The following is a 10166-nucleotide window of genomic DNA, read 5'->3' on the forward strand; positions in this document are numbered from 1 at the left end:
TTCTTTAACCAGCAAATAAGACCCAGTCCTAAAAGACAGTGGCACTTTCACCAACATCTGTGAAGAATGTTGGGCAAATGGTCCTGCCTGGCTTTCCAATAGCAGGTTTCTCATCCTGGACGCTTACTGTATTCTGTGCTGGGAAGCTGCTTTGCTACCTCTCACAGCATGCTCCTCTCTCTCTCCTCAGACCACTTTCCCACTCCTTTCTAATCACCTGTCCTATCTATTGACCCCATTTCTAATCCCTCCCACGCAACTGCCACTGCCATTCTGATCATCCTTCTTTTTTAACCTCACATTGGTCATGTCTGCTAAGTTCTCAGGGGTAAGGATGGGTCACTACACTTTGCTACGCCAGCACGTGGCATACCAGGTGCCTCTTGATTTGTGATGAAAAAAACACATTAATACTATATGCTATTCTCTTCTGCTTGTGTAAAAGACACTTAACTTTCTTTAACTAGGTGAAAGTCCTGCGGATGAGAAAAGTACCCCTGGGATTGATGAATCAAAAACTGGAATGGAAATTAAGACCGAGGAACAGAAGCCACCTAAGGAATCTACTGAAACGACAGATTGGAACAAGAGCAGCAGTAAAGATATAAAGACCACTGACACAATGACGGATCAGCTAAATGAACAGCAGAAGAAGCAACAGCTCTCTGTTTCTGACCGCCATGTCTATAAGTACCGTTGTAACCATTGTAGCTTGGCTTTTAAGACTATGCAGAAGCTTCAGATACATTCCCAGTATCACGCTATTCGGGCAGCTACCATGTGTAGCCTTTGCCAACGTAGCTTCCGTACATTCCAGGCTTTAAAAAAACACTTGGAAGCAGGCCACCCTGAACTCAATGAAGCTGAACTTCAGCAGCTGTGTGCATCTTTACCTGTCAATGGTGAACTCTGGGCAGAAAGTGAAAGTATGGCACAAGACGACCATGCACTAGAACAGGAAATAGAAAGAGATTATGAGATGGACCAGGAAGGTAAAGCAAGTCCTGTAGGAAGCGATAGTAGCTCTATTCCAGATGATATGGGCTCAGAACCAAAGCGGACCTTACCTTTTAGAAAAGGGCCAAATTTTACTATGGAAAAATTTCTAGATCCATCTCGCCCGTATAAGTGTACAGTGTGTAAAGAGTCTTTCACCCAAAAGAACATTCTCTTGGTCCACTATAACTCAGTGTCCCATCTACATAAACTCAAAAAGGTTTTGCAGGAAGCATCAAGTCCTGTTCCTCAAGAAACCAACAGCAGCACTGACAACAAACCCTACAAATGCAGCATTTGTAATGTTGCGTATAGCCAAAGTTCTACATTGGAAATCCATATGAGATCTGTGCTTCATCAGACAAAGGCAAGGGCTGCAAAATTAGAACCAAGTGGTAATATAAGTAGCGGAAATAGTGTAGCAGGGAATGTTAATAGCCCCAGCCAAGGAATGCTAGAATCTATGAGCTTACCAGCAGTTAACAGCAAAGAAACACATTTAGATGCCAAAGAATTAAATAAAAAGCAAGCTTCTGAATTAATTTCTGCTCAGCCTACGCATCACCCACCCCAGTCACCAGCACAACTTCAAATGCAACTCCAGCATGAACTGCAACAGCAAGCTGCATTCTTTCAACCCCAGTTTCTAAACCCTGCTTTTTTGCCTCACTTTCCAATGACACCAGAAGCACTGCTGCAGTTTCAACAGCCTCAGTTCCTTTTCCCATTCTATATACCCGGAACGGAATTTAGCTTAAGCCCCGATCTTGGTTTGCCTGGTTCTGCCACATTTGGTATGCCTGGAATGGCCGGTATGACAGGATCGCTGCTAGAAGACTTGAAGCAGCAGATACAAACTCAGCACCATGTTGGCCAAACCCAGCTACAGATACTGCAGCAACAAGCACAACAGTATCAATCCACCCAACCCCAACTTCAGTCCCAAAAACAGCAGCAGCAAAGTAGCAAGCTGATGAAAGCAGAGCAAAATACCTTAGTAAGTCCAGACTGCCAGCTGATAAAGGATATGCCATCGTATAAGGAGTCAGAAGAAGTTTCTGAGAAACAAGAGAAGCCAAAGCAAGAATTTACTAATGAGAATGAAGGACTAAAAGAAAACAAAGATATAAAGAAGCCAAAATCCTCAGAACCAGCCATCCCACCACCCAGAATAGCTTCTGGAGCAAGGGGGAACGCAGCCAAGGCTTTGCTGGAGAACTTTGGGTTTGAGTTAGTTATCCAATACAATGAGAACAGACAAAAAGTGCAGAAAAAAAGCAAGACTGGTGAAGGTGAAAACACAGACAAACTGGAATGTGGAACCTGCAGTAAGCTCTTTTCCAACATTCTTATTCTGAAGAGTCATCAAGAACATGTGCATGGACAGTTTTTTCCATATGGAGCATTAGAGAAATTTGCCCGACAGTACAGGGAGGCATATGACAAGCTTTATCCTATTTCTCCATCTTCTCCAGAAACACCACCGCCTCCACCACCGCCTCCTCCGCCACCACCACCTCCTCCTCCTCCAACTCCTTCTCAGCCTTCTTCATCTGGGGCTGGAAAAATTCAAAACACAGCTCCCACTCCTTTGCAAGCTCCACCACCCACACCACCACCACCACCTCCTCCACCACCACCACCTCCTCCTCCACCACCGCCACCATCAGCCCCACCTCAGGTCCAGCTTCCCGTTTCACTTGATCTCCCGCTTTTCCCTCCAATTATGATGCAGCCTGTGCAGCATCCTGCATTACCTCCTCAGCTTGCCCTCCAGTTGCCACCAATGGATACTTTATCTGCAGATCTTACCCAGCTTTGTCAGCAGCAGCTGGGATTAGATCCCAATTTTCTGCGGCACTCTCAGTTCAAGCGTCCACGTACAAGAATCACAGACGACCAGTTAAAAATCTTGCGGGCTTATTTTGATATTAACAATTCTCCAAGTGAAGAGCAGATCCAAGAAATGGCTGAGAAATCTGGTCTTTCACAGAAAGTTATCAAGCACTGGTTTCGTAATACGCTGTTTAAGGAACGACAGAGAAATAAAGATTCTCCATATAACTTCAGCAATCCTCCCATAACAGTATTAGAAGATATCAGAATAGACCCTCAGCCTTCAGCTGTAGAACCTTACAAATCTGATGCGTCTTTCAGCAAGAGATCATCTAGGACTCGGTTTACTGACTACCAGCTTCGTGTCCTCCAAGACTTCTTTGACACAAATGCTTATCCAAAGGATGATGAAATCGAACAGCTTTCAACTGTACTTAACCTACCTACTCGAGTTATTGTCGTATGGTTCCAAAATGCACGACAAAAAGCTCGCAAAAGTTATGAAAATCAAGCTGAAACTAAAGACAATGAGAAAAGGGAACTGACGAATGAGCGTTACATTCGAACTAGTAACATGCAGTATCAGTGCAAAAAGTGCAGTGTGGTTTTCCCCAGGATCTTTGATTTGATTACACACCAGAAAAAACAGTGTTATAAAGACGAAGATGATGATGCTCAAGATGAAAGCCAAACTGAAGATTCTATGGATGCCTCTGATCAAACAGTGTATAAGAACTGCACAGTTTCTGGCCAAAATGACTCATCAAAAAGCCTGGCAGTCACAGCAGCAAGCTCTGGCTCTGGTTCTAGTACTCCTTTGATTCCATCACCCAAACCAGAACCTGAGAAGGCTTCTCCTAAACCAGAGACCACAGAAAAAACAAAACAAAATGAAACTATCTCTAAGCAAACTGATACAACTTCTCAAAGCGCCAAACCAGTACAGTCTACTCCAGTAACCTCTTCTGATGCTCAGCCCTCAGCTTCTCAACCACAGCAACAAAAACCATCACAGATAGTAGGGAGACCTCCTTCTGCATCACAAACCACACCTGTTCCTTCCAGTCCTTTACCAATTTCAATGACTTCTCTACAGAACAGTCTACCTCCTCAGTTATTACAGTACCAATGTGATCAATGTACAGTTGCCTTTCCAACTCTAGAACTTTGGCAAGAGCACCAGCACATGCATTTTCTAGCAGCCCAAAACCAATTTCTTCACTCACAGTTTTTAGAAAGACCAATGGATATGCCCTATATGATATTTGACCCCAATAATCCTTTGATGACTGGACAGTTACTTAATAGTTCTCTTACTCAGATGCCACCACAAACTGGCTCATCACATACGGCACACCCTGCTACGGTTTCTGGTTCCCTGAAACGAAAACTGGATGATAAAGAAGACAATAACTGTAGTGAGAAAGAAGGAGGAAACAGTGGAGAAGATCAACATCGTGATAAACGTTTAAGAACTACAATTACTCCAGAGCAGCTGGAAATACTCTATGAAAAGTACCTACTAGATTCCAACCCCACCAGAAAAATGCTAGATCACATTGCACGTGAAGTGGGACTGAAAAAGAGAGTTGTACAAGTCTGGTTTCAGAACACAAGGGCCCGAGAAAGAAAAGGACAATTCCGTGCAGTTGGTCCAGCCCAGTCCCATAAAAGGTGCCCTTTTTGTCGAGCTCTGTTTAAAGCAAAATCAGCTTTAGAAAGTCACATTCGCTCTCGACATTGGAATGAAGGGAAACAGGCTGGTTATAGTTTGCCTCCAAGTCCTTTGATATCAACTGAAGATGGAGGAGAAAGTCCACAAAAGTACATATTTTTTGATTACCCATCACTGTCGTTAGCAAAAACTGAATTATCAAGTGAAAATGAATTAGCCTCCACTGTATCAACCCCTGTTAGCAAAACTGCAGAAATGTCACCGAAGAACCTCTTAAGTCCTTCTTCTTTTAAAGCGGAGTCCAGTGAGGATATAGAAAATTTGAATGCCCCTCCTGCTGACTCTGGATACGATCAAAACAAGACTGACTTTGATGAGACTTCATCAATTAATACAGCAATTAGTGATGCCACAACAGGGGATGAGGGGAACAATGAGATGGAAAGCACGACTGGCAGTGCAGGGGATGCAAAACCTGCATCGCCTCCCAAAGAACCAAAAACACTTGTGAATGACACGCTACCAAAAGCTGCAACTACACCTACAAATGAGAATACCGATGATAAATTTCTCTTTTCCCTAACAAGTCCCTCAATACATTTCAGTGAAAAAGATGGTGATCATGACCAAAGTTACTACATTACTGATGACCCTGATGATAATGCCGACCGCAGTGAAACTTCAAGCATAGCTGATCCAAGCTCACCTAACCCATTTGGAGCTAGCAATCCCTTTAAATCCAAAAACAGTGATCGACCAGGCCACAAACGTTTCCGAACACAAATGAGTAACCTTCAGCTTAAAGTTCTCAAGGCTTGCTTTAGTGACTACCGGACTCCAACAATGCAGGAATGCGAAATGCTAGGAAATGAGATTGGCCTGCCCAAACGTGTGGTCCAGGTCTGGTTTCAGAATGCCCGGGCTAAAGAAAAGAAATTCAAAATTAACATAGGGAAGCCATTCATGATAAATCAGACTGGACCTGATGGGACAAAGCCGGAATGTTCTCTATGTGGCGTGAAATATTCTGCGCGTTTGTCCATAAGAGATCATATCTTTTCCAAACAACATATTACAAAAGTGAGAGAAACTGTGGGAAGTCAGCTAGATCGGGAGAAAGATTATTTAGCTCCTACAACGGTTAGACAGCTGATGGCACAGCAAGAATTGGATCGTATAAAGAAGGCTACTGATGTGCTAGGATTAACAGTACAGCAGCCAGGCATGATGGACAGCAGTTCTCTTCATGGTATCAGTTTGCCAGCAGCGTATCCAGGACTCCCTGGCCTTCCTCCTGTTCTTCTGCCTGGAATGAATGGTCCATCCTCCTTACCTGGATTTCCACAAAGTTCAAACAGTAAGTCTATAAGGGGATGATTTTCTCGTTTTATTAATTTGGTCATTGTGCTTAGTCACCATCCCCTTCTAAAACACAACGTATTATGCATTCATATCATGCTTGTGAGACTGGTGTGAGTAGCTAAAATGTACTGCTATGAGTTGTACTCAGTGCAATTCTCGATTGTTGCTGTAGTCTCGATAATATCTCTGATTTTGAAAAAAAAAAAAAAGTTTTAGTTGAAATCTAATTGACAGAAATGTTTTTAGTCCATGTTAGGCCTCTGTAACAAAAGCAATATAACAATAGCATTGTTATGCTTTTTCTTTTTTTTGAATGATAACTCCTTGAGGCAAAACTTGGGTTAGAATTTTCTATGCAAATTTTTTGCTTGCAAATATTTAAAGTTACATCTGATGAAACACAAAATAGTAATTCCCGCATTATCGGTTCATCAGTCCAACCTGTTGTTTAATTCAAAATAAATATTTAAAATAAAATGCTGCCCAAGACTCTTGATGATATTTCTGAATAACTGCCTGCTAAGATAAGAAAGTTTTTGTTGAAGGTGATTTGTAATGGCAATTTCATTGTGATCCAAATTCCAGGAGCTGGTGAATATCTCCTACTCCTAGTCTGTAAAGTCATTGCAGACATGTACCACTTCATTTGGGCTTTCACTTTTAACTGCACAAGTAACTGTTTTACTGACTGTTTTGACTCTGTTTTGACTCTGGTTTTTGCTCACTTCCTCTTAAAATGTATCACAGAGTTAGAGAATCAAGTTTTCTGCAGAATGATTTGTTTAGTCTTCAAAGAATGAACCTAATTTATTTTTTTGTATTAGGCTCCAATTTTGCAGTCAGAGTTCACTGAGAGTACAGCCTTGCAGATCGAAGCTCTCCCATTCATCTTCTAACTTTGCACATTCATATCAAATATGTGCACAGCACAGTTAGGCAGCTGGTTAAGACCCCTCACCTCATTTTATCCAGTAATTCCGCTTGCTGTTGATCTCTAAACTTTGATTTAGAAAGCAACTCACTTTGCCAGGTAAGGTAGGAGCTTAATCACCAGTGTTGTTAGACATACTAAGACTGTAGCAATGTCTTCTCTGCTACCTAGCTCTGCTTTGATTGATGATGAACATGCTCTTGTTTCCCTAAGTGGTGGTCAAAGCATCTTGTTTTTCTCTTCATTGGATCAGAATGGCTTTCTTTCCACAATGGAGTCTCTGGCTGAGTGCCCTCTTGCTTTTGTCAAACACTTATTGGCACAGAGAGTGCATATAAAGGAAATATAAAGTTGCTGTATTTCCTTCTTAATGGCATACAGTGTCCAGGTCCAAAAATGGCTGGTCGTTGTTTATTGAAATTATAGATATGGTTTCTCCATATAACTTTGCTAAGTAGCTATGGTTAGGTTGAACTTCAGGTAAAATGGGCTCTAGAAAACTCAGGCTTTTTCTATACTACTAAATGAAATTAGCTTGGGAAGATATTATTATATTCTTTCACTCTCAAAACCGGGATGTCCCTATGCAAAGCGTATCTTGGGAATGGTCGTGGACCCGTGATAGCCTCTCAGCTGTGCTCAGGAGTTGTTTAGGACAACGCTAGTTGGCCCAGGCCAAAACAGTGCCAGTGACCATTCTTACTGTTTAACTTTACAGATGGTTTATGTTCAGTTTTTTTAGGAAATGTTCCCTGGTACTGCTTAACTGGCTAGTATCAATGTAGCCTCATAGTCTGTAAATAGTCCTGTTAATAATAAAAAAGGTATTATTACAGGCCAACCGGTGCATAATAATTCAATTTTCAGGTTTTCTAATTTCCACCAAATATCTCTTCTTTGAGATAAATTTAAATCATTAGTACCATAGCATATACAGTGCACTGCCAATTGAGATGGATTTTTACCCCTTTTCATCTTGCATCTTCTTAAGGTTAATTAGCCCATTGTGGGCAAAGCTAGCTAGTAGCTAGCTGTTAAGCTGTAAGCTAGCTAGTAGAATCTCATTGTTAACTTTTTCTTCTACTGTATGCTAAATAGCCCCTACATCCCCTTTTTGTTGCTTGGCAAATACTTGCATGCATAAATCTCCATTCCCTAATGATACATAATGGAGCAGTCACAGTGAATGGAAAAAAATGGATTATTTTAGTCATTCATCATAGAAAACCAGTAATATACTCAAATGTTCTCCAGTATGTACTCAACACTAATATTTTCTGCACCTAATTAACCCATTTCTGTTTTCTTCTCTACCCTGCTTTGGCTGATAGTTGGCATTCATATTTGATGCTAAGCATTGTTTAAGAAGTATCTTTTCAGAAGTAGGCTTCCAAGCCAGCTTTTCTTTGGCTGTAGTTCTTCTAGCAGCGTGTGTATTCTCAGCCAGCAGGACAATTGTTCTGCATCATTCTTTGCATGAAGGATTTTCTGAAGCTAACTCCCTGATGGCTCACTATCCCGTACTTCAAGTCTACTTGTCAAGTGTATCATTTCTTTTCTTTCGGACCCAATCCTGAAAATGCACTGCAGAAGTCTCACTGGGATCCCTTATATTCAAATATTTACCTGTTTTCACTGATGCTTACACTGATGCTCACTTTTAAAGAATTTGCTTGCTGTTTGCTAAAATAGGGAATTAGTAAAACTACATTATCAAACATCACATTGAAAATTCTCTTTTGTGTTTTTCTTTACTCATGCTAGACAGAGTAATTAGCCTGATTAATTTCACTGGTTAATACAAGTTTAGGAGGGATTTCACTTTCATGTTGTGGCATCTAGGATTGTTTATGGATTTCCAAAAAGGTACAAACCCCAGCAATTTTGCAAAATACTATTATTTTTTAAATGCAATGTTTGCTTTTACAAAAGGTTTGAAATGGAGCACTTGAAAATAATGCTAAATAACAAAATATGGAAATATTCAAACTACAGCTTATTTTATCTTCTTTATGTAGTGCTCAAACTGAACTTATATTCGCAGAGATTTAGATTTGTCAAAATTAGATAGCTTCATTTCTGAACAAAAGGATCCATTAACTTTGAAGTCAGTTATTTTTTTCTAGTTTTTAATGTCAGAACGACTGTGTGGTTCTAGGATACATTGACAAATCCTCTCACCTGCGGGATATGTTTCTCTATATAATGTAATTATACCATCTTGTGGGTATCACATGCTGAGCAAGGTCTCAAAATTACTGCTATGTTTGCACAGCGTTATTCCTAATATGGGGTTATTTGGTGGAATTTTAAGTCATACGGAATTTTAGTTCTGGCTTGTCTGTTCTTCACGCCCCTTCCTATTTTCTAGGTGACTGTAGATAGAAGAGTTCACCTGCTGCTTTCAGCTGTTCTTAAAATTCACATTCTCTTTTCTTCTTAGCTTTGTGTTTTTGCCTGTGATCCCTTGCAGAAAACTAGTGCTTCGTCTTGCTTCCAGCTATTAATACTGGTTCTATGAACCTTTTAATGTCATCATCATTACCATGGGTTCCTTGCACATCACTTAAGCTTGGGCTGCCTTGAAGATTCACGGCAGCTTTTTCCAAGAATGCACACATCACTGGGTAATATGTACTTAGTGGTTTTTCAAATCTTATAAAGAGAGAAATTTGATTCAGCAGCAATTACTTTCCTTATTATTAGGGCACTAAATTCTGTTCTCTGTTTGCTTTTGGCCCATTGGTAACAGTTTCATTTTTATATTTTTAGCCCTCTGAATCCTCCAAGAGAAAGAGAAGTCTCTCCTTTTTGGTAGTCACTTAAAAAAGTTAGCAGGATTAGAAAGTTTCTTCATGATTAGTGAATTTTCTATTCTACATCTCTCACATCTGGAAATGGAGCATTAGTTTAATCAAGCTTTCGTCATTTAGTTTTGGAAACCCTCAGTTCCACATTTAACTTCTAATAAAACAGGTGGATTTCACTCTTCTATTGCAGCCTGTGTGGATATTTAGCTGAATGCTGTGCATTTCAGCTAAATTCCAAAGAATATCTGGAAAACGGAATAGATCTTGGCTGCTCTGGGCATCGTCAGTGTGAGCAGACTGAAGACAACATGATGTGTAAGGGTTGAAGAGGTTAAGAATAGAAAGAAATCGAAAAAATCCTAAGTAGCTGACAAGCCCAAATAACCAGGACGAAGCTGGGGTGGCGGTTCACGCTAATTGCATCATTCATGCATTCTCCATCTGCAGTATTTATCATTTAATATATTTTCAGCAGGCTCCACGCACAATTGCCTGTTACTTCCTGTTGAAAGCATAGGGGCAAGCAATAGCATCTTCCATGTCATTGTGCAGTAAC

The 10166-nt window shown here is 40.7% G+C and overlaps 1 protein-coding gene across 1 annotated transcript in view; it reads left to right on the top strand.

Annotated features, from left to right (window-relative positions):
- Positions 1-10166, top strand: part of ZFHX4 (zinc finger homeobox 4) — a gene marked incomplete at its 5' end in the record, with an annotated part of 129496 nt that overhangs the window by 116005 nt on the left and 3325 nt on the right. Inside the window, one exon of the mRNA XM_082479242.1 lies at positions 468-5864. Within this exon, the coding sequence (XP_082335368.1) occupies positions 468-5864 (5397 nt within the window). The remainder of the gene's footprint in view (positions 1-467; positions 5865-10166) is intronic.

Source organism: Vanellus vanellus (genome assembly GCF_965231255.1).
Source record: "Vanellus vanellus genome assembly, chromosome: 2".
Classification (NCBI taxonomy): domain Eukaryota; kingdom Metazoa; phylum Chordata; class Aves; order Charadriiformes; family Charadriidae; genus Vanellus; species Vanellus vanellus.